Source organism: Elephas maximus, chromosome 2, assembly GCF_024166365.1.
Source record: "Elephas maximus indicus isolate mEleMax1 chromosome 2, mEleMax1 primary haplotype, whole genome shotgun sequence".
Taxonomy (NCBI): domain Eukaryota; kingdom Metazoa; phylum Chordata; class Mammalia; order Proboscidea; family Elephantidae; genus Elephas; species Elephas maximus.
The window spans coordinates 221,638,248-221,663,212 of record NC_064820.1 but is presented as its reverse complement, the minus strand read 5'-3'; the positions used below and the strand labels follow the sequence as shown (position 1 = coordinate 221,663,212).

At 41.2% G+C, this 24,965-nt stretch overlaps 2 protein-coding genes across 9 annotated transcripts in view; both read left to right on the top strand.

The window, feature by feature from the left end:
- BRWD1 (bromodomain and WD repeat domain containing 1) overlaps positions 1–3,735 on the top strand; it is a 134,249-nt gene extending 130,514 nt beyond the window's left edge. For all 3 annotated transcript variants that reach the window (XM_049874858.1, XM_049874857.1, XM_049874859.1), the window contains one exon: positions 1,726–3,735. In XM_049874858.1, the coding sequence (XP_049730815.1) occupies positions 1,726–2,060 (335 nt within the window). In that variant the 3' untranslated portion in view covers positions 2,061–3,735. The remainder of the gene's footprint in view (positions 1–1,725) is intronic.
- Positions 3,736–5,831: 2,096 nt separating this feature from the next.
- Positions 5,832–24,965, top strand: part of PSMG1 (proteasome assembly chaperone 1) — a 197,110-nt gene continuing 177,976 nt past the window's right edge. For 2 of the 6 annotated variants that reach the window (XR_007516223.1, XM_049874853.1), the window contains exons 1-6: positions 5,832–6,022; positions 9,829–9,935; positions 11,089–11,240; positions 13,207–13,269; positions 17,669–17,867; positions 18,729–18,865. Coding sequence is in view for 5 of the 6 variants with exons in the window: in XM_049874853.1 (XP_049730810.1) it covers positions 5,892–6,022; positions 9,829–9,935; positions 11,089–11,240; positions 13,207–13,269; positions 17,669–17,867; positions 18,729–18,865 (789 nt within the window). In the remaining variant the exon portion in view is untranslated. The other 4 variants (XM_049874852.1, XM_049874855.1, XM_049874856.1 and 1 more) reach the window with 4 other exon arrangements.

Here is a 24,965-nt window from a genome sequence, read left to right as displayed (position 1 = left end):
ACTTCTGCTTTGGGAGGGATGAAGATCGTTGACAAATGCTATTGATTTCTCAAGCACACTTGTTTGAGCCCTGGTGGCATGGTGGTTAAGATCTTGGTTGCTAACCAAAAGATCGGCAGTTGGAACCCACCAGTTGGTTTTGGAAACACTATGGGGCAATTCTACTCTGTCCTATAGAGCCTCCGTGAGTCGACATCGACTCGATGGGTTTGGGGTGTCAAGACTGTTGTGTACCTTTAAGAAAATTTAAAAATATTTGACTCTTAACAGCCATTAAGAACTAGCTTGCTAACAAATAAGGCCTAAATCAGGGATTAGTGAACTTAAGGTGAGTTTTTACCAAAGAATACCACTTCTGCCCTAGAAGAGTGCTAATTAAACTGAACTTCGAAAAGTGAAAATCTGGTTTTGACACATTGGTGGAAAAAAAATTTTTTTTGGAGTGCATCTAAGTTTGTTTGGAAGCCCTGGTGGTGTAGTGGTTAAGAGCTAAGGCTGCTAACCAAAAAAGAGCAGTTCAAGGCCACCAAGCACTCCCTGGAAAGTCTATGGGAGAGTTCATAGGGTTCCTATGTTCTGACTCGACTGCAACGGGTTTGGTCTTTTTGTTTGTTCGGTAAATGTGGCTCCTCTCCACAACTCCAGTGTGATCTCAAGCCAGCCAGCCTTGGAACTGCCTCAGTTCTTTAAGCAGGCTGGCTTTCTCCAGGCTGCTTTTTGCCCTGGCTTTTATCTGGCTGGAGCCCTGGTGGTACAGTGGTTAAGAGCTACTGCTGCTAACCAAAGGTTGGCAGTTTGAATCCACCTGCTGCTCCTTGGAAACACTGTGATGCACCTCTACTCTGTCCTCTAGGGTCACTGAGTGAGGTTTGACTTGATGGTAGTGTTTTTAAGTTTGGCTAATCCCTTAAATTTTTGGTTCTCAGCTCAGTGGGGTCAGGAGCTGTGTGCCTGATTGGAAGCTAATTACAGAGCTGGCTCAGAAAATACCTTAACATTGAAACCAGGATTGATTAATTCAGCTACATAGAAATAGTTTTTTAAAATGAATCCAGGGCAAAAACCACACTTCAGTTACATAAAACCAATGTATAATTTGTTTTTTCTGCTAGTAACCAATGCGACTTTTTTTTTTTTTTTTTGCGTAAAGAAAATATTTGTCTTATAATTTAAGCCTTAACAAGGGTCTTCTCGAAGCCAGAGTTGGTGATGTGTCATAAAAGTCCTGATGGCATTTTCTTCTTCTTTAGGTTTTAGGAAAATGATTTCAGAACTCCTATCTAATATTGGATATTAGTTTAACATAGAGGATTAGAAATGATACCAAAAATTTAAAGTCTATGTATGGTTCTATTTAAAAAATGCAGCTCTTTAAAAGTGCTTTTTGATTGGCTGCTTTATGATGCTTAGGCTACTTAGCCCCCTTCTTACAAGTCAGCTACTGTTGTAAGTGAGAGTCACCTTTATAGATTAAAAAGTATGCTAGTTGGGAGGGAGCTTAGACACAGCTTCTCCCCAAAACTTCCCTTGGTAGGTAAGGAAGGGTTGTATCAACGGCAAAAACGTGTGGTATCACTGTTGACAATCAGTTGTGTTTTTCATTTGTTAGAAATGTGTGTAGTTTTTAGATTTATCTCCTAGAATGAGTATTGAGGAATGTAAGTAGTTGTAAAATCTTGTGTTAGAAGATTTTTGCATTTACATGAACTTTCACTCGTTTTTCAGAATCTGTTCCTAGAGACAGAGAACCCAATACAAAAATGAGAACATATATGCATTATCAGAAGGATGCAGTGCAAGTGCCTAGTGAAACTCTGAAAGCAGATATGGTACCTGGGAAAGTTGCCCGCAGATGTGCTACTGTTGCTGCAAATAAAATAAAGATAATGAGTAATGTAAGAGAAACGATTTCAGGACCAGAAAATGTCTGGATTAGGAAGAGTAGCAGAAAACTGCCCCATCGAAATGCTTCTGCTGCGGCTAAGAAAAAATTACTGAATGTCTATAAAGAGGATGACACAAGCATTAATTCTGAAAGTGAAAATGCTAGAAGATATTAATAGCAAAATGCTTTTTTTAAAAAGATTTTTTAGGCGGTTCAGATCCTGGAAAGGAAAAGCACAATAGTTGACTATGAAACTGTAGAAGTGGAATCTGAAAACAGTCAGGGGCCACAAGTAAACTGGCAGTTGCATCCTGCTCCTAGTTCTAATGTAAACCCTTTGCTGACATCTTCTGAGGCATTTTCTAAAAGCCATAATCCAGTGGGTCAGAGTGGGAGACAGGCTTCCTACTAGCCAGTCGTGGCAACAGATAACGCACATCAGAGAATTTTGAGGAGGAAATAGCCTGTAGTTGGAGAGAAAGAAAGAAACCACAAGTGGCCTATTATAAGTTTCCTGATTCCTTTTCAGAAAAGCTAGGGTCTTGAAACCTCTTGATTTCTGGGAGGAAGAAAATAATGGGAAGTGAACAGGGTATGTAGGAAAAACTTGAAGGACTGAAAAAAAAAAATCGAAAATCTCTACCTGATGCTAGTTTTAAGAGTTCTACATTAGAATATGAAAACTCACACCACCACGATTATGGTGTCGTTACTGAAATAAAAGAAAATGAAAAATTAGGCACATTTCAACAGCAGGTGCCACTGAGCCCGTTTCACTTTTGAGTGAAGGAAGCCAAGTACCTTAGCTAGATTCAGTCCCAACAATTCACATCCCTCAAAGTAAAAACTAGAAGAAGGGAGGGATTCAGCATTGGAAATGTTGATAGTTGAGTTCTGAGTGTCAGAAATAGGCAATTATAGAAAGTCTATTAATGTCTTATTTTCATAATATGAAATTCATACTGAATGGTGAGCACTTGATTTGACTAATTCAGGGAGTATATATTTTTCTATGAAAGTTATGAATGTGATTATCACAACTCGTTTTCATTATTTCTACTTGCACGTAGCATTTTCAGAGATGCCAAAATGTACCTCAGTAAGAGGCAGACTTTAGTTTTAATCAGAAAAAAGTATAGATTAAGATAAGTCATATTTTTTAGATGATACAGTGAAATCCTCTTAGTTTCTTTTTGGAAGGGTAAACTGTAGCATCTTGAAAGTTAGAACTTTTTATAGGCACTGAGCAAATTTATCACAGTCCTGTCACAACACACTTCAATGACAGCATGTCTGGGCTATTCTACTGTGGCCTTCGATAGGCTTAGCAAATCTGATCATGATAATACAAAGAATTTCTCTGCAATGGGGTTTAATTTGTTGTTAATATCCATTGAAATTAAGATCAGATTAAATGAATGTACTGTCAAATCTTAATATATAGTAATGTGTTACTGGAAAATAAATTGTTAGGAGCAAGTTGTTTTCCCATGAAAAAATATCTGTGAATATTAATATATGATTTGCATGTATAAAAATCTGGAAAACTATACAAACTTAGGAGTTTCTATTCCTTTTTCATTAAAGATTAATGCATTTTTTTTTGCTTATACAGATGGACCAAGTGTCTAGATTACTTGAGAAATTTGTTCGTGGTTGCATGTCTGTTTAAAAAATGGCTTTTTTTTTTTTTATAAAAAAACTCATAAGCCAGAATATTTCTAACTCAGAGTCTGTGTATTTTGCTCTGTTTGCAGTAGTTTCATCTGAAATACTGATACCAGTATCTTGTTAAATTATGGGTGAGAAAGGGGAGCATTCCTAATAAACTGCTAATATTTTTAGTTGCATGGGGTTTGATTTTTGAGCTCTGATGAAATGTTTAAATCTACTTCCACTGCCATATTCACAGTTGCTTTCTCAGAAATTTCTTATTGGTTATATTATAGCCTCAACAAATACCACACAATGAAAATATTTTTAAAATTCAGTTAAGGCCATTTTATGCAAAATTTTCTGACAATTTCAGTGTATTGAAAAAATTTGAAATTAGAATTTATCCTGGTGGGATTCATTTTTGTCAGTCCTTGAGATTGCATTCATCAGCCTAACTGAGTCCCTTTTCTAGCTTAGTTTTTAATGTGAACATATATTTATCTTTTATCTTTTTAAAAAGTGTTTGGCCTTTATTATTACTGCACGAAATAAGTATTTGTTTAAAACTTAAGATTCTTGTAAAACTGTTCTCTCTGAAATTTATTAAGAATTTAAATCATGGCCAAATGCATTAGCACTACCCTATCTACAATAATTTTAGTCAGCTTTTTGGAAAAGATTTCTTCATAATTGTGAAATTTAATTGAGGATCTAACTGGTAAAAATCCCAAGTTAAGCTTATTCAACTGAAGGACTAAGATGATGTGATTCCCAAACCATCTTTTTATTCTGCATTTTTTTCTATGAAGTCATTTAATCCAGGAGTTCTAATGTAGTTGAAAAGTATCATATTGGTAATCTTGTATATTCTTTCTCACTAAAGATAACCAAAGTTTCTTAACCTCTTAGTAGATAGCAATTTGGTTTTTACTGTATATACTTAAATGTTTAAGTTTTGTTTCAACCCCCTCCCCATTTTTTTTTGCAGTAGATATGTAATATGGCTGAATGCTGATTTTATGTAAATGTTTTGGTTATCATTATTTCTCAGTCTTTGGTAGACTTCCTAAGCTTTAGAAAAAATGTTTCTAGCAACTTTCTGAGTTTTTTTTATTATTCAAGAAAAAGAGGACTCCCCTGCTCCCAAAGTAGTACTTTATGGCTATTTATTGACAAGGTTGCCAAATGCAAGCAATGCCGTCTATTTTCAGCACAACTAAATCTTGGAAAATGATCATTTTTCATTGCAATACTGGAAATTTTCATTTTCAGTTGTTACAGTAGTTGTTCCCTTTTCCCATCTGATTAGATTAGCGCTCCGTGAATTTTGTCTTCCAGCACATTTCAAAGAAGAAAATTCAAAAACAAACACATGCTTTGCTTATTAATGAAAGGCTATTTAAAACAATTTATTAGTTCAAAGTGGCCAAGTTTTAAAATAGAAGCAATTATTTTTGCATTCTCTGGTTAAAAAGTCTTTTAGATCAGCTTTATAGTCGCGAGCTTTTGAAATGTGAACTCCTATTGCCAGAGTAAAGGTTTGTTTTTATAACCCAACGAAGCAATGCATTTTTTTCCGTCCTGGTCACCTCCACAGCGCAGGTTCGCGGGCAGAACCCGAGGGACGCAAGGCTCCCGGGTCCGCCCCGACGAGCCTTCACCGGAGTGTGCGGGGCCGGCACCTATTTGCGGGGGCCGAGGCTCGAAGCCGGGTGCCTAATAAACTATAGCTCTCCCTGTAATCCCTATCGGAGAAAAAAAAAAGGAAGACGCAAAGAGACTGAAGGGAAGGGCAGAGAAGGAAAAGCGGTAAAGGCTGGAGAGGGGGCGCCTGAGCTCCTCTGTGCGGTCCGTTACCCGTCGGTAGGGCGGCCCGCCCCCTGCCCCACAGGCCCGCCTCCGGCCCCTGGGTCCCGCAGCCTTCCAGTCTTTCGGTCTTGCCGCGGAACCCCGGCTGCGGGGGAACTCGCTGGGTTTCCGCGGCTGCGGGGGCACAGTGGAGAACGGGGCGGGGTCAGGAGGCGGGGCGCAGGGGCGGGGTGGGACTCAAGGGCAAGCGGCAGAGCTCAGGGGGCGGGGCTCAGGTGTGGTGGGCGGGGCTGGGGGCGGAGCGCGAGTGCGGACTCACGGGCGTGGGGCGGGGCTCGGGGTCCGAGGGCGAGGCATACTTAGGGGCGGGGCTCGGAGGAGCGGGGCGGAGCGCGGGGTTGGGCCGACTTCGGCTCGAGGCGGAGCTAAGGGGCGCAGAGCGAAGCGCGGGGGCGGGCTCAGGGGCGGGGCTCATGGACACAGGGCGGGGCGCGTGCGTAGTACCGCTGCGCCGGAGTTGGGCCCGGGGTCTGAGGCGGCTATGGCGGCCACGTTCTTCGGGGAGGTGGTGAAGGCGCCGTGTCGAGCTGGGACGGAGGACGAGGAAGAGGAGGAGGACAGGAGGGAGACGCCCGAGGACAGGGAGGTCCGGCAGCAGCTGATGCGGAAGAGGTGAGGCGCCTGGCGCGGGGAGCCGCGGGCAGCCGGGTCGGACGGGAGGTGCGCGGCCTGCAGGGCCCGGACGAGTTCGAATCCGGGGTGGCCGCTATCGGCCGCGGGCCCCGGCAACCCCGCCGGCCTGAGTACGGTCAGCCGATGCCCAGCGCACCCCAGGTACCCAGTTAGGCCTCTGAGGACCCGGCAGAGCCGGCGTCGGTGGCTTGGTGTAAGCGATGCTCGCGCTGATCCGCTAGGATTGCAGTTAAATCATGAAAGTGAAGCCGTTTTAGGAGTTGAATTCAGGTGTGTTCTTTAAAGAACTTGCTTCCAACGCTACCTGTAGCATGTATTTAGGATTGTTTTTTTTGAGGGCTACAATGCTGTTATCGGGCTCTGGGTTATATATTTGGTTCATGGATATTACCCCAGTTCTTTGAGAACTTTGTTATCCTCCACCCCACGTAACGCTCACTATCAGATGGACACTATGACTTCTTAAGGACAATTTCCAGCACCTAAAAATTGGAGAAAATAGTATAACGACACCGTCCCATGAACTGTCTTGTAAATTCAACAGTTATCCAGATTTTGTCACATTTGTTTCATTTCCCCCACCCTTAAGTGACTCCCAGACACCTTCACCCCAACATCCTTCAGAATGCATCGCTAACGGTATAGGCATTTTATTACATATGGTGTTATCGCCCCAACAAAACTTATAATTCCTTGATATCACCTAATAGTCAGTCCTTGGCAAAATTTATCCAGTCATCTCAAACATGACATTTTACAGTGAGTTTATGCAAATCATAATCCAAACAAGGTCCACACATTACATTTAGACATTTTGTCTCTTACACACCACTAAAACCCACTGCCGTTGAGGCGATTCCAACTCATAGCGACCCTATAGGACAGAGGAGAACTGCCTGATCGAGTTTCCAAGGAGCACCTGGTAGATTTGAACTGCTGACTTCTTGGTTAGCAGCCATAGTGCTTAATTTGTCTCTTAAGCTTCCTTTTATTTAGAGAGCCCCTCTACCTTCTTTTTTAGCCCTGTTGCGAGACTGGCTGTTCTGTAGAATGTTCCACATTTTTGGATTTGTCTGATTGCTTCCTCCTGATGCCATCTAATATGTGTATCCATCATTCGCCTGGTCTTGCCCTATCCCCTTGAGTTGTTGTGATCCAAGCCTTTCTTCCTGGTCTTAGATGAAGACATTAGTGGCTCAGAGGTAAAATTCACCCCTTCCATGTGGGAGATCCAGGTTCAATTCCTAGCCAGTGTACCTCTTGAGCAGCCACCCATGTCTGTCAGTGGAGGGTTGCATCTTGCTGTGATGCTGAACAGGTTTAAGTGGAGCTTCCAGGCTATGACAGACTAGGAAGAAAGGCCTGATGATCTGCTTCCAAAAATCAGCCAGTTAAAACCCTGTGGATCACAAAAGTTCATCCCACTGTGCATGGAGTTGCCTTGAATTGGGGATAGCAACAACAACATCATCCATCATCTGCTTTTCCTAAAAATGGATGTTTGCTCTAGAGGCTTAGTCAGATTCAGGTTCAATATTTTTTTTTGGCTAAAATGCTTCAAAAGTGTGCTTTGTCTAGGTGCCCATCAGCAGATGAATGGATTAATAACTCATGGCACATACACACAATAGAATACTATGCAACGATAAAGAACAATGATGAATCCATGAAACCTCTCACAACATCATGGATGAATCTGGAGGGCATTATGCTGTGTGAAATTAGTTGGTTGCAAAAGGACAAATACTGTGTGAGACCACTATTATAAAAACTCAAGGAAAGGTTTAAATACAGAAGAAAACATTCTTTGATGGTTATGAGGGAGGGGAAGGAGGGGGAGGGAAGTTCACTAACTAGATAGTAGACAAGAATTAGGTGAAGGGAAGGACAACACACAACACAGGGAAAGTCAGCACAACTGGACCAAAGCAAAAGCTAAGAAGTTTCCTGAACACATCTACACACTTTGAGGGACAGAGTAGCTGGGGCTGGGGCCTGGGGATCATGGTTTTGGGGGACATCTAGGTCAACTAGCAGTAACAAAGGTTATTAAGAAAATATTCTGCATCCCACTTTGGTGAGTGGCATCTGGGGTCGTAAGAACTTTTGAGTGGCCATCTAAGATGCATCAATTAGTCCCAGCACACTTAGAGCAAGGGAGAATGAAGAACACCAAAGACACAAGGAAGATATTAGTTCAAGAGACAAAAGGTCCACATAAACCAGAGACTCCACCAACCCGACACCAGAAGAGCTAGATGGTGCCCGGCTACCACCAGTGACAGCCCTGGCAGGGAACACAACAGAGAGCCTCTGGACAGAGCAAGAGGAAAGTGTGGAGCAAAACTCAAATTCATGTAAAAAGACTAGACTTAATGGTCTGACAGAGACTGGAGGAACCCCCGAAACTAGGGCCCCTGGACGTTCTCTTGACCCAGAACTAAAACCGTTCCTGAAGCCCATTTTTCAGACAAAGATTAGACTGGAGTATAAAACAAAAAATAACACTTGTGAGGAGTGTGCGTCTTAGTTCAGTCAGATACATGAGACCAAATGGGTGGCTCTGTCGGAGGCAGGATGAGAAGGCAGGAAGGAACAGGAACTGGTTGAATGGACTCAAGAAACCCGGGGTGGAAAGGGGGAGTATGCTGTCACATTGTGGCAATTACAACTTGGGAATTACAACTAATCTCACATAACAGTATGTGTATACATTTTTGTATGAGAAATTAACTTGAGCTGTAAACTTTCTCCTAAAGCACAATTAAAAAAAGAAAAAGCGTATTTTGTGTTATGGGTTGAATTGTGTCCCCCCAAAATATGTGTTGTAAATTTTAAATCCCACTGTGTAATCCCATTTGAGAATAGGATTTTCTTTGTTGTGTTAGTCAGTCCATTTCAGTGTAGGGTGTGTTTTAAGCCAATCACCTCTGAGATATAAAAAGAGCAAATTAGGCACAAAGAAGTAAGCATTGATGGGAGAAGATGAAGATCACCAAGGAACAGCAAAACTGAAGCTGAAAAGAGACAAAGACCTTTTTCCAGAGCCGACAGAGAGAAAGCCTTCCCCGAGAGCCGGTGTTCTGAGTTCAGACTTCTAGTCTCCTAAATTGTGAGAAAATAAATTTCTGTTCGGTAAAGCCACCACTTGTGGTATTTCTGTTGTAGAAACACTAAGAAACTAAGACAGTGTCTGTTAACGCACACCGTGCCCAGCTGTCCCGGTGTTAACGCACACCGTGCCCAGCTGTCCCGGTGTTAACGCACACCGTGCCCAGCTGTCCCGGTGTTAACGCACACCGTGCCCAGCTGTCCCGGTGTTAACGCACACCGTGCCCAGCTGTCCCGGTGTTAACGCACACCGTGCCCAGCTGTCCCGGTGTTAACGCACACCGTGCCCAGCTGTCCCGGTGTTAACGCACACCGTGCCCAGCTGTCCCGGTGTTAACGCACACCGTGCCCAGCTGTCCCGGTGTTAACGCACACCGTGCCCAGCTGTCCCGGTGTTAACGTATACCGTGCCCAGCCGTCCCACTTGGAGGGATGCCCAGACTGGGCAGTGGGCCAGGTGGACAGCCTCCCTCTGCTGTTGGCTTCTCCATCAGCTTTGCATGTGATGGCCTTGTTGATGAGTTATCATTATCTGAATTTCCTTAGGATTGTAATCATGCTCTTTATAAAATTCAGATTTGCATTTTACCTATTACAAAATCATTCCTTATAAAATGGTACTGATTTTATTTATTTTAAGTTGCTTTAGTTTCATCTTCTCTTTTTTGTATTAGGGAAGTGCGTCTTCTTCGAAGACAAACAAAAACATCTTTGGAAGTTTCCCTGCTAGAAAAGTATTCGTGTTCCAAGTTTATAATTGCTATAGGAAATAACGCAGTAGGTAAGTGAAAATGCAGAAGGCTACAGATTTTATTGAAAGAACGTAATCTGAAGTTACTTATTTCCTTCCATCATGAAAGATTTCAAATGCCTGGGACCTTTTTTAAAAAGTCATTGTAGTGTAACTTTGCTTCTAGGTGAAATCTGTCCCCTGAGTTTATCGCTCATGTGGTACCATCTTTCCATACACTTGAAAAATAAGAGTTAAAGGGACTGTTCCTGGCTTCAGGAGAACTTACACGCTCAAGGAACTGTTCTAGGTTTCCCTGTGCCCTCGGCCTGTGTTGGCCAGATGTGGAGGAGTTGAGGTGGTGGGTACGTGGACCCCTCACAGAGATGGTTCTTAGAAGATTTTGAGGTAACAGACTCCTTTGAGAACATAAAGAGAGCTCTGAAAATAACAACAGTAATAATTGCTAACATTTTTGAGCCCTCAGTTCTAAGGTCTTTATGTGTGTTAATTCACTTGGTGGGTTAAAGGCAGAACGGTGTGGAGTTCATTTCGAACAGTGTATGTGTGTATGTACATCCATAAACTGGTGTCACTTCAGGGGGCTCACAAGCTCTGGGGAGGGCATTTGGAAACCCCAATTAAGAGCCCTTACCTTATAAGGTACCCCCACTGCTCTTGGAACATAGTAAAACCAATTGCCATCAAGTTGACTCTGGTTCTTGCGACCCTACGTGTGTTAGAACTGCACTCCATGGGTTTTCAATGGCTGGTTTTTTGGAATTAGATCACGAGGCCTTTCTTCTGAAATACCTGTAAGTAGACTTGAATTGCCAACGTTTTGGTTAGCAGTCAAGTGCTTAACTGTTTGTGCCACCCAGGGACTCCAGAACATAGTGAGTAGTTCGTAAATAACTATTGACTTATTGTTATAAAGTTCCCACGTTTTTCAGTAGAGTGTTGCACCGTGAGAGCAGGGTAAGAAGTCAGTAAACCTGTTCTCTGCTTTTGGCTCTAACATCTTCTTTATTCAAGGTGTGGTTTTTCACATCTTGAGGACCTCAGTTTCTGTATCTGCAATGTAGAAGCCCTTGAAGGTTCTTTCAGCTTTAAAATTCTACGGTAACTTGAATTTTTTATTGAAAAAAAAAAAAAAATGCCACTTGAGTAGCGAAGCACTAATTTATGCAAATTGTTTTCACAGCATTTTTGTCATCGTTTGTTATGAACTCAGGCATCTGGGAGGAAGTTGGTTGTGCTAAACTGTGGAATGAGTGGTGTAGAACCACAGATGCTGTCAGTCTGTCCCCCACAGAGGCTTTTTGTGTGTTTTATCATCTAAAATCAAATCCTTCGGTAGGTGGAATTTGTGTATTTAAAAAGTTGTTATTTAAGCATCATTTGTGTATTGTTTGTCTTTGTTACTAGTGCTGTTGTAACACAAATGTCACAGGTGAGTGGCTTTAAGGAAGAGAAATTTACTTTCTCACAGTTCTGTGGGCCAAAAGTCCAAATCAGGGTTTGAGCTGTGTCATTTCCTCCCCTGTCAGTAGCTCCAGGGTTTCCTTGGTTCCTTGGCTTGCAGATGATTCTCATGGCTTTTGTCTCCCCTCATGTGTACCTGTGTCTGTGTCTAATCAGCTCTTTCTATAACTCAAAAGGGATCAGGTTTAGGGCACCCTACACTGGTATGACATCATTAACACAGCAAAAGAAAACCCATATTTCCAAACAGGATCACACCCACAAGTTCAAGGGCCAGAAATTCACCACATTTTTTTTTTTTTTTTTTTGGCACAATTCAATCCATAACACTGTTTATTTGAATTCTCCCTTTATATCTACTTTTGGGCTGAGGAATTCTGCCTATAAGCAGTGGTACCAAAAAACCGAACCCATTGCTGTTGAGTTGATTCCTATTCGTGGTGACCCCATGTGCTACAGAGTAGAACTGCTCCATAGGGTTTTCTTGGCTATGATCTTTATGGAAGCAGATTGCCAGGCCTTTCTTCATGGTGCTGCTGGGTTGCCTTGAACCTGCAACCTCTTGGTTAGTAGTTGAGTGCAAACCGTTTGCATCACCCAAGGACTTTCGAAGCAACCCCTTTATGTAAACATTAACGTGGGGTATAAAGTGCATTGTTAAAGTCGTTTTGAAATTCTGAAATAACTTGGTTATAAACTGTAAACATGAAATATTTAAAGCCTGCCCTCACTCAGAAAATTACTTCAGCTGGCAACCTAAACACAAAGAATGTGCTTACTCCACAGGAGCAGGGAGTTGTGCTTTGTTGCCATCTACCCAGTGCTTAGCCAGGGACTGGTTCATACCAGGAGCTCAGTAAATACTTGTCAAAGAAGTGGATGTTTTATGCATTCTAAACACCACTCTGTTGACATCAAGGTTTTGTTCTAACTGAATTGGTCCTGATGATTTAAGTGGTTGATGCCGAGTGATTTCAGTGGATTGCATTTGTAAAACTAACCTTGGTCCGTTCAGAGAATGGGCCTCAACTAATTAGGGAGACAAGTCAGGCAGGTGAGGTGGCCAAGCAGGTGACCCATGTGTACCCATGCGCTCGTCTCAGAGAGTCCCTCCCATTCCACAGCTGCTAAGCGCTTGAGCAAAGGGACTCAAGCAGTGGAAGAAGTCAGTGAAATAAATTCCATTTTACTCTGTATTCCATAATATTATAACATTTATTGTAAGGACTAAATGTTAGCCTTGAAATCTGTAAAGTTTGCTTCGTAATTTGTGTCTGTAATATGTGATCCAAAGTTATTTCACTTTAAATTTGCCTGAGAGTTTTTGTTTCTTAATAAGGGAACTGTACATGTTCTTGTACCTGATCCTTAATGGAAATAATTTGTTTTGGAAGAGATAACGAAAGTCAACCAGGAGAAATTTCTGTTGCTGCTTCTAGTTGTACCACTTATTAGTTAGGTAGCTCTTGATTATTCCAGACCTGCTGTGTAGTTAATTATATATCCGGTCTTCTTCCCTAACCCGTGCCCTTTTTTCCTTCCAATGCTTTCTGCGATCCGCTTCTGTAAGGATGACAGCCTTGGAAACCCTGTAGGGCAGTTCTACCCTGTCCTGTAGGGTTGCTATGAGTTGGAATTGACTGAATGGAAATTTTTTTTTTCCTGTGAATGTGTGAGTGTGTGTGTGTGTGTTTGTGTATGTAGGTATATATATGATATGTATATAATATATACCTATCTATGGGTTAGGATATATATACATATATACATGGTGACAGTTTAGGGTACACATAAAATTTATTTGGTTTGACACAGAACTTGGCATTTCATTTTTCAGGTTTTCCTTTGTCAGTGCAGTTGCTACGTTGCCGAAGATCAGCAGTATCAGTGGCTGGAAAAGGTAAAAGAGAAATGGAAAGCTGCGAATGGTTCGACTCCAAGAGCTGGATGTCAACTCCAAGGGCTCAATATCTTTTCATTTAAATCCATGCAATCAGATATGGGGGGAGTGAGGGGAAGTATTTGTTTCTTCTCAGCACAATTATAGGAGTTTGTTATAGGATAGATAGAATAAAAAGAACTTATTTAACATGATCGGTTTAGCGAATGTAATCAGCATTGTGCTAAGGCATACAGGTCAGAGAAGTATAAAACATAGTTGTATTCTTTGCACCCAACAGCTTGTTATTTTGTCTGAAGGAAAACCAGGCAGCCCACATGAAACAGCAGTGTCATAGCAAAGGACATAGCACACCATAGCCAAGGGTGGGAAACCACAGAGTGGGCCGATGGACCTGCAGGCAGGTGACGTGCAGGAAAGTGAGGCAGGGAACAGAGCTGGCCTCCAAGGGGCTGGCTCTGAGCTACCCCTCACCACTCACCCTAAAAACCCCTGCATCTGTCTTATATTAGAGCCACTTTTCTTACCATTAGGCTGGAAAAGGTTGAGTCTTCATTTTTTTTGGAACATTCTGCACGTAGTATGTGTTCAGTGAAACAAATGAAAATTTCACTTTAATAAATTTAGAGAATAATCATAATTTTGGCAGTAGTATTTTATTTTTAAATGTGGTATATCTTAAGGATTGAGGCCTTGTATCCATACATCATAGCAACATGTCAGCTTAAATCCTGGGAATATTTTTATATAGACAACCAATCAGTTGCCGTTGAGTCAATCCCAACTCATGGCAACCTCATATGCGTCTGAGTAGAACTGTCTTCCATAGGGTCTTCACTGGCTGATTCTTCTGAAGTACGTAGATCCTCAGGCCTTTTTTCCAAGGCACCTCTGGATGGACTTGAACTTCCAACCTTTTGGTCAGCAGCTGAAAATGTTGTTAGCACCATCCAGGAACTCTCTTAATAGAGGTGTTGCAATTAAATTCATTAGAAATAGGAAATTTGGTGTATACCTGTATACCTGTTTAAACCCCCACACTTCTGTCAGTTTGTCGTACTATAGTGGCTTGTGTGTTGCTGTAATGCTAGAGGCCATGCCACTGGCATTTCAAATACCAGGAGGATCACCCCTGGTGGACAGGTTTCAGTGGAGTTTCCAGACTAAGACAGTCTAAGAAGAAGGACCTGGTAGTCTACTTCTGAAAAAATTGGCCAGTGAAAACCTTATGAATAGCACTGGAACATTGTCTGCTATACTGCTGAAAGATGAGCCCTTCAGGTTGGAAGGCACTCAGAATACGACTGGGGAAGAGCTGCCTCCTTAAAGTAGAGTCAACCTAAATGACACGAGTGGAATAAAGCTTCAGGACTTTCATTTGCTGATGTGAGAAGAAACAGCTGCAAATGTCCGCTAATAATAGGAATGTGGAATGTATGAAGTATGAATCTAGGAAAATTGGAAGTTGTCAAAAATGAAATGGATTGCATAAACATCAATATCCTGGGTATTAGTGAGCTGAAAAGGACTGATACTGACAGTTTTGAATCAGATAGTCATATGGTCTACTGTGCTGGGAATGAAGAGGAATATCTTTGCATTCATCATCAAAAAGAACGTTTCAGCATCTATACTGAGGGACAGTACTGTCAATGATAGGATAATATCCACATGCTTCTAAGGAAGACCAGTTAATACGACTATTATTCCAATTTACGCACCAACCACTAATGCCAAAGTTGGAGAAATTGAAGATTTTTACCAGCTTCTGCAGTCTCAAATTGATCAAACATGCAGTCAAGGTGCCTAGATAGTTTTAGGTGATTGGAATGCGAAAGTTGGAAACGAAGAAGAAAGATTGGTAGTTGAAAAATATGGTCTTGGTAGAAACAATGCCAGAGATCACATGATAGAATTTTGCAAGACCAGTGACTTCTTCATCGCAAATAAGCTTTTTACAACAACATAAGTGACAGCTATACGTGTGAACCTCGCCAGATGGAATACACAGGAATCAAAATGACTACATCTGAGGAAGAGACCATGGAGAAACTCAATATCATCTGTCAGAACAAGGCTAGGGGCCTACCTCAGAACAGACCTCAATTGCTCATATGCAAGTTCAAGTTGCAGCTGAGGAGAATTAGAGCAAGTCCAGGAAAGCCAAAATATGACCTTGAGTATATCCCACCTGAATTTAGAGGCTACCTCAAGAGCAGATTTGACCCATTGAACACTAATTACTGGAGATCAGACGAGTTGTGGAATGACATCAAAGACGTCATACACAAAGAAAGCAAAAGTCATTAAACAGACAGGAAAGAAAAAAAGACCACAATGGTCGTCAGAAGAGATTCTGAAACTTGCTCTTGAACATTGAGTAGTGAAAGTGAATGGAAGAAATGATGAAGTAAAAGAGCTGAACAGAAGATTTCAAAGGGCAGCTTGAGGAGACAACAAAATATTATAATGACATGTGCAAAGAGCTTGAGACAGAAAACCAAAAGGGAAGTACATGCTTAGCATTTCTCAAGCTGAAAGAACTGAAGAAAGAATTCAAGCCTTGAGTTGCAGTATTGGCGGATTTTATGGGGAAGATATTGAACGATGCAGGAAGCATCAAAAGAAGATGGGTGGAATACACTGAGTCACTATACCAAAAAGAATTGGTCGACATTGAGCCCTTTCAGGGGGTAGCATATGATCAACAACCAATGGTACTTGTCATGGATTGAATTGTGTCCCCCTAAAATATCTGTCAACTCAGCTAGGTCATGATTCCCAGTATTGTATGATTGTCTACCATTTTGTCATCTTACATGATTTCCCAATGTGTTATAAATCCTATCACTGTGATATAATGGAGGAAACCCAGGTGGCGTAGTGGTTAAGTGCCATGGCTGCTAACCTAAATGTCAGCAGTTCAAATCCACCAGGTGCTCCTTGGAAACTCTATGGGGCAGTTCTACTCTCTCCTATAGGGTCGCTATGAGTCGGAATCGACTCAACGGCAGCGGGTTTTTTTTTTTTTTTTATGATGTAATGAGATGGATTAGTGGCAGTTATATTGATGAGATCTACAAAATTAAACAGTGTCTTAAGCCAATCTCTTTTGAGATATAAAAGAGAGAAGCAAGCAGAGAGACGGGGGACGTCATACCACCAAGAAAGCAGTGCTGGAAGTACAGTGTGTCCTTTGGGCCCGAGGTTTCTGCTCAGAGAAACTTCTAGACCACAGGAAGATTGATGACAAGGACCTTCCTCCTTAGTCAACAGAAAGAAGAAAGCCTTCCCCTGGAGCTGGTGCCTTGAATTTGGACTTCTAGCCTACTCGACTGTGAGACAATAAATTTCTTTTTGTTAAAGCCATCCAGTTGTGGTTTTGTTTGTTATAGCAGCACTAGATGACTAAGGCAGGGCACTTGTTGAGTCCCCTGCTATTTGGTCCAGGTCAGGTACCTAATCCTGGTAGTTATGCAGAATCAAACAGAGGTATCAAACTATGGATTCAGACCATAAGTATTATAAAGGGAGGATAATAAGGGAGGCCTTGTGAGTGATGTTCTTTTTAATGGGGTGTACCTGGTAACAAATCTATATAGTGTTAACTTTTTTGTGGTTATTTACAAAGCTGTGATACAGTGAAATGAGCCTCACAAATCATTTGCGGCACACAATATAAAATCTTCAATTCTGTTGTTCTTATTTGAAAACAGCCATTTTATCCTCTTCATATTTTCAAACAAGGTGCATTGACCTAAAATGTCATTTTCATTTACAGATAGCTGTTTTCTTTGTTTATGGTGATAGGTTTATATCACTATAGATTCTAAAAGCTGAAAAGGTTCTTGGAAATCTGTCTAATCCAAGCCCTTCAAATCACAGAAGAGGACGTTGGGGTCTAGAGCAATGGGAAGTTGCCTATAATCATGAAAATTAAGGAAATGGATATGATGAGAATCATTTTTCCAGCTTCACTGGTGGCTGGAAGAGGGAGTGAGTGTTGGGTGTGCTTGCAGTCACTGGCAGGTGGCCATAGTTCATTAACTCGGCTGCTCTGTATCATAGTTTTGTAGTTGCTGCTCTGGGCACTTGTTCGTGACTTTGTCTAGTCCCTGTCAGAGCCCTGGTAGTCAGTAATGCTGTCCTTAGTTCACAGAGGAGGAGAGTGACTTGGAGGACATCATGTGCCTAGAAAGTGACAGAACCAAGCTAATGCCCAGGCCAGGGGGACAGCAAAGCATGCGTCCTCTTCCTGCAGGGACCCTCCCTCCCCTGCAAGGAATGATACAAACTACTGTGTGTCATGTCAGGTAAATCACTAGGGAAGTGTTTGCATTCTGTAATAAAAGTATATGTTTTTTTCTTACTTTTTAATTTGAAATCAATTTTGTGTTAGGTTTTTGGCTCTTGTCCAAAGAAGAACATGCAGGTAACTATTCTCACGAGTCGACATATCACTGACTACAAAACTTCAGAGTCTACCTGCAGCCTGCCATCTCCTTTCCTGAGAGCCCTGAAAACACAGAATTTCAAAGACCCTGTGTGTTGTTCGCTGCTGGAACAGCCGAATATTGTACATGATCTTCCTGCAGCAGGTGGTACTAAAATACCTCACATTTATAGTATGTCTTGTGACGGCTTTGTTGGTACTTATTACTTCAACTATTATGCTGATCTTTTTGAAGTAGTTTGTTAATAATGATGATTGATATCAGTGTATTGCTCTTAATCCTCAGTGTCTATAGTTATTAGTACGTTGTATTGGTCTTGAGTTTTCAAACTTTCCGGAGTTAACTTACGAGAGCAGTTCAGAGTTCTTGACTGTTGTGTTTCAGAGGTGCTTTGTTTCTTTTTGGTCTTTGAGAACTCAGAATGCAAGCCAATGTTAGTTGTTAAATGTTGGTGTATGAAAAGTGGGTCAAATAAGGCTTAGTTATCAAAATGGGTTTCACATACTGAATCTTGGTAGTTGCGTTAGCATTTTTATCACTATTACTAATTTTGTTCTAGCATCATGTCAGAAATAGATTTTCTTTTCAGGAAATATGTAATTGTTACCCATTAGTAATTTTTTTGCTTTTAAATGTTAAGTTTACTAGAATGTGAATTGGCTCTAGATATCTTAAAAAACTCTACATGATGCATTGTATATTTGTTATTGAATGTAACTTACTATAGTCAGCAAAATTTTGATCTTTTAGCTACTTAAAATGTGTCTTAACATTATGTCAGGAAATGTAGGTGAATATAATATTTACAAAAGCAAGAGATTACTTAGGAAGATAAATTGGCTTTGAAAGAAAATATGCATTCTAGATTGGTTCAAAATGCCAGTGAGTGCCTTTATTACAAAAGCAACAGAGACTTGACTCTTGCAGATCAGCTGTTATTTTTTAAAGTTGTATTAGGCATCGTATGAATAGAAAACTTGTGTTTTTTTCCCCATCTCTTCATAGTTCTGAGTTACTGTCAAGTATGGCGAATACCTGCAATTCTGTACTTGTGTTACACTGATATTATGAAACTCGACCCCATTACAGTAGAAGCTTTTAAGCCTGTACTTTCTTCCAGAAGCTTGAAAGGTTTGGTTAAGGTAAGTTTTTAGCTCATTTGAATTAGTAGCTGAAATTCATAGCTGTGTTATTATAATGAACTTAACACACACAGATGTATGGTGTCAGTTTGAAGCATAAGCAGCACTCAGAGATCTTCTTTCTCGAAGGAACACTCCCTGGTTTGAACCTGTTACTCTTCTTGGTGGACATTGTGACTTGATGAATGTTTTGTTGGTATGTAATAGATCAGTGCAATGCACTTAAATCCCAGGTGTCTGTGTAGAAAGATGGTTTTACTGTTTAAGAAGTTGTTGTAACTAATTAACTTGGAAGGTTGTAATTTTTGAGAAGGCATTTTTGAGCTATGCTGGATCAAATTATTGTAACATTTATTCACCTGCTTTTGCATGGGACTGGGTATGTGAAGATGAGAGATTTATATAATAAACTTGTTCCCTGCCCCTAGTTTGTAAATATCCATAGTTTTTTCCTAGAAAAATACATAAGGGAACACATAGACAAAAAGTTTTGCCTGGAATTTTAGGTAGCTCAGAGACTCCCCTTCTTTCTCTAAGAGATTTACTGTGAGTCCCTGGACCTCCAGTTTAGAACTTCCTTAAAGGAAAGAGATTTTAACAAAGTTGTTCTGCACCCGTTTTATTGTGGAATGTCCACTAGTGGAAAGAAGACCTTTCTGATAAGTTCTGTCCTCAGCTAGCCCCCTTCACAGGTCTCATAGGTTAGTTTCATTGCTAGATTTTCAATGCTTTGTGGGAACAGAGCACCTTTTTTTAATTTTGGTATTCCCTCAGCTCATCACATAGTTGGCATAGAGAAGAATGAAGAAGAGTAAAGCTGTAAAACTCTAGGATTTAATATTCTTCAAACATATCTTTGAAATTGGAATCATGGATAATTTTTCTGACTGAGTTCTTTTGTATTTAGCATCTCTTTCAAAGTGTATACTAACTGATAATTGTGTTTGCTTATATAGTTAATGGATTTGCTGGTTTCAACTTAGAAAGAAGTTTCCTGAGGGCAGGGACTAGGGCCATTTTGTTCACTGGTGTCTTCCCAGCCCTTGGTACTATGCTGAGCACACAGGCACTTTGTAAATATTTAGGTTTGTTCAGAGCATTGGAAGTCGTTTTCCCTATAGGGTTTTTTTTTTTTTTAATTGTAATAAATATATATGTAACAAAAACACTTGCCATTTCAGCATTCTTCACATGTCCAGTTCAGTGACACTGACTTCTGTTCATCCTGTTGTTCAGTCGTCACCCTTATCCGTTTCCACATGTTTCCATCATGTCGTAGATGTTTTAAGTAAACTCCCAGCCTTAAGAATAATCTTTGAAGGGAAGATTTGAATAACTTTTTTAAAAACTTTTCACTTCTTGCTTTGAAGGTAATGATTTGAGGGAGGGTGAAATGCCCGTTTTGAAGAGTGTCATTTCCTTAAAGACCAAATACAGTTATCCTGAATTAGTTCATAGCTTCTTTCACCACAGTAGAGCTGTTTTCAGTCTCTGCTGCATGGACACCACAGGGTCCGTGGGTGGTGTTCCCAGAGTTCATCACGTACTTGGCATTTAGAAAAATGAATGAGGATAAAGTTGTAACACTCTAGAATTTAATATACGTCAAACGTGTGAAGTTTGGTGAGTTAGCCATTGGGCCTCCAGAGGTGAGTTAGCACCACAGTCACAGGGCGATACCAGGATTGTAATGCCAGGCGACCCGATGGGAGGCTAACCTGTAGGCCAGCTACGAGGAGACGGGGCTTTATCCTGTGGGAAGGCTTCGTGGGAAAGTGGCAGTTTAGTTGGATTTGAAAGATGGGTGAGTCTTAGTGGGTGAGAATGTGCAGAGGGAAGAAGCAATGTGAGCAGAGTAGGCATGTTCAGTGTGCATTTGGGTGGTATTAGGGCGTTCAGTGTGGAGTTAGGAGGTGCGAGGTGATGAGAAAGAGGCCAAGGTGGTTATGTAGTCAGAGGAGCTTAGTGGGCTTTGAGCAAGGCAAGAACGTGCTTCAGAGTCTTACCTACTTGCCTTTTTGTTTGAAGAGGTGAAAGGCAGCTCCTGTAGTACCATTTGGGGCCTTTCTTCTTTGATTAAGCCTGAGACTGTGGGGGTTGGTCTGTATAAGTTGCTTCTGACTGAATTCTTGGTCTCACTGGATTCTTAGCAACTTTTTTCTCTTTCTAGAATATTCCCCAGAGCACAGAGATGCTGAAGAAACTGATGGTCACAAATGAGATTCAGAGTAACATATACACATGATTCTAAAGATTGTTTTGTAATGTGTACTACCCACCCATCCCTTGAAGGGGAGCAGTGTGCCCTGTTTTTTTCTTTTTGAGGGGGGCTGTTTTGAGGGACACGAAAACAGAATAAACTTATTTTAAATTCACTGTAGTTTAATTCTTTATTTACGTTGGTATTGGTCACGCGGGAAACCCTGGTGGCATAGTGGTTAAGTGCTACAGCTGCTAAGCAAAGGGTCGGCCGTTCGAATCCACCAGGCGCTCCTTGGAAACTCTATGGGGCAGTTCTACTCTGTCCTATAGGGTCTCTATGAGTCGGAATCGACTCGACGGCACTGGGTGTGATTTTTTTTTTTTTTTTCTCGGTTTGGTCATGCTGAAACAAGCCAGTTGTGTTTCTTTTATCCACTAGGTGGGAGTATTATTTTATATGAGTATTTTAAAATGATGCAGTTAAAGTTTTAAACAGTTACAGATCTGAAGAAATTGTATTAATATGGCAAAGTATAGTTAAATTTGGTGCAAACTTTTTTTTTTTAATGATATAGGAAAGCTGTTGATCTGTTGGCAAGTGTTACTGTGTGGAAAGTTTCTGAACCTTGTATTTCATCATTGCTTTCCAGTGGTATCTCCCCCAGAATATTCCAGGGCTCTTTTGCAAGGTTGACTGTATTTAGTATCACCACGTACAGTAGTTGAGTGTTATCATTAGGAATGTGAATTAAATCATGAACCCAGAGTAACCACACTGCTTCACAAAACCACAAGCTAAACGGGTTAGTGAAAATAAGTGTTATAATATTGGAGTTGAGAAATGCTTCTTATCTCTCTTCTGCTTTCTCCTCCTTTTTAGTTATTAAGTCACTTATATATGATAGTATTAAACAGCTTACCAGTATTTGTTCTAGATTCAGTTCATTTACAGTTTTTGGTAGTGGTTGGACATGGCATGAGGAATTACTCTGTTGTCTGACTCCTTCTTGAGGAAACTTGATTTTTCTTTGTTATAATTAAGTTTTGGAAGCCTTGTGCAAGGTACATTTGTGGAAGTACTCTGATGATAGAAATTGAAGCATTTTCCTTTTTGCAGAAAAGTGTATCCATTCAGAAATGTGTTTGCAGAACCCTGAGGTGAACCTTGTGAGACCTGGGATCTGATCCCAGCTGGAGCAAGCTGTACCTGTGTGGAGAATTAGCGTGATAAATGAGGAAGAGTCATCTTGCCAAGGAGCAGGCTGTATTCAGATCTCAGCTTGGCCCCTTGCAGGCCTGGTGACCTTGGCAGATGGCTTAAAGCTGAGCCTCAGTTCCCTATTTGTAAATGACAGGCGATGCTGGAGACAACACTTTACTTATTAGGTGGTTCTTGAAATTTAATGAGTTAACGTAAGTGTGTAATAAATGTTTTTCTTGTCCTCTTCCCTTGGGTCTCAGTTTTTCATCCGCTTGTTGTTGTTACATGCTGTTGAGTTGGTTCTGTAGGACACAGTAGAACTGCCCCATAGGGTTTCCAAGGAGCAGCTTGTGAATTCAAACTGCTGACCTTTTGGTTAGCAGCCAAGCTTTTAACTGCTACGCTACCAGGGCTCCATCATCTGCTTAGTGGTGAAGATTCTGCTTACCTGATGGGGTCGTTGTGAGGTTAACATTATACGAATGCTGTCTAAGAACTGTTGAGTGTTATTTCTGTGCGCACACACTTGTATGTACCCTATCTTGAGGACAGACTTGGTGACGCAGCCAGGAAAGTGCTGCAGCAGCTGTTTTCTGGAGCCGCTGAAGCAGTCTCACTCTCCGCTCCTTCTCACGTCTTCTCTCACACGACTTCTAGAGCCGTGGTTCTCAGCGATGTGAAGGGGCTGGGAGAGGGAGTGGTTAGGGAGGATCCTGGGAAAGCCAGGGAAGCAGATAATGCTGGGAATTGTAGTTTAGGTAATTTTGGTAAGGAGAGAATTGCAGACTAGCTGGGAAGAAACCTCTTCCTACAGTAAGAAGCAGGTGGCAGGTGCAGGGGTTGGTGCTAACTCAGCAGAGCCGCATTCAGAAGCAAAATGGAAGATTGTGCGCATATCAGCAGCCCTCAGTTCTAGGTGTGGGAGTGTGGGGTGTGGGAGAGAGGAAGAAGGCTTAGAGCTACTGGATTTTGAAGAGAGCCCTGGAGAAGTCACACACTCGTTTTAAGGGCAAACATGAACTTGAACAGAGGTTCTGCATTCAAACGGGAGTAGCTGAAGAAATAACAAATACAACATGGGACCTGTGGTGAGATCTGGTAACATAAAGGAAGACAGCATTAAACATACCGGAGAGCATTCTATTGAAAATTATTTACTGTCAGAAACAAGTAGAATGCAGGTGTTTTTAAACATTTAGGAACCCTGATTTTTCTAAAAAGGGTAAATAATGAGAATGTATGAGATAAACTAGCTGAAAGGAATTTTTAAAAGCTGCCTAAAAAAGGATTTTGAAAGAAGCAAAAATTTAACTTTAGAATTACTGTTAGCATTGTAAAGTAGCGAGGAGCAAGACAAATAGTATATAATTGTATATACACACGTTCATACACACACACAGAGTATATAACATAAAGCTGTTACATGGAGGACTAACTTGAGATGGTGTCCTAAGATGCAGAAGGACAGAAATGGAAAGATAACAGAGGATTCAGAGAAAAGACAAACATGTATCCTACGTGTAGGTAACTGAGTTTCCTGGAGAAGGGACCAGATCATAAACAGTAATCAAAGGCAAAGAACAGATTCCTCCTAACTGAAGAGACATGAGTCTGTAAATTAAATGTGTCCATTAGTTGTGAGAGTGAAAAGACATAAAAAGCTAGGTGTATTGAATTTTAAGGCCAAAGAAACCATTGTGTAAGTATCCAGACATCAAAACAAAACAAAATGATTATCCTATCTTACTCATTACCTATTGCTGCCTAACTAACCAAACTTAAACTTGGCTTAAAACAGCCACCATTTATCTCCAATGAGTCTATAGGTTGGATGGGTGCTACTGCTGGTCTGGGCCACACACAGCTGATTTTGGCGTATGCATCTATAGTTATATGTCTGAGATGAGCTGGCTGGGACCTAGCTGGTCAAAGATGACCTTGGCTGGGGTGATTTGGCTCTCCTCCACATGCCACTCTTCTTCCCCAAGCATGAGAGCCTGGGTATGTCCTCAGACTTTCCCAGGCCTTTCTCGTGATGATTGCAGAGGATCAAGAGAGGGAGCAGACACAAGCCTCTGCTTGCATCAAATTTGCCGTGATCCCATTGGCCAAAGCAAGTCACTTGGCCACATTGAGAGGCAAGATAGTAAGGTGCCACCCAAAGTTGTGGGTACGGGGAGGCATGACAAATTGAGGCCATTAATACCAGTCTACCAGTCTGCCCTCTGACCACAATTACTCATTCCCATTAAAAAAAAAAAAAAAAAGTTTTTTTTTTTTTTTTAATACCACATACAAAATATGTTCACTCCCATCCAAGGACATCCAAAGTCTCATCTAGTTTTGATATCAGACTTGAAGTCCAGGATCCTATAATCTAGATCAGTTCCAGATGGCATCTTCTCATGATACAGAAACCTGTGAACTCAAAAACCAAGTCTGCTCTCCACATACTCAGTACACAATGGTAAAATTTGGATGATCTGCAATAAACACTTCCATCTGGAAAGGGAAGAATAGGATGCACATAACAATCTGTAGTCTATAATATCTGCCAAGGACAGGTTTTGCCAGATCCCCTTACTCTGGGAGTGGGAAACGGTCCTTGATTAGGCCCAGTTTCTGTTCCCTGACTCTTTTGTCATTCTTGGCTCTACCCTTTGAAATATCCTTTTTCTGTCACATGCCTCACCTAGT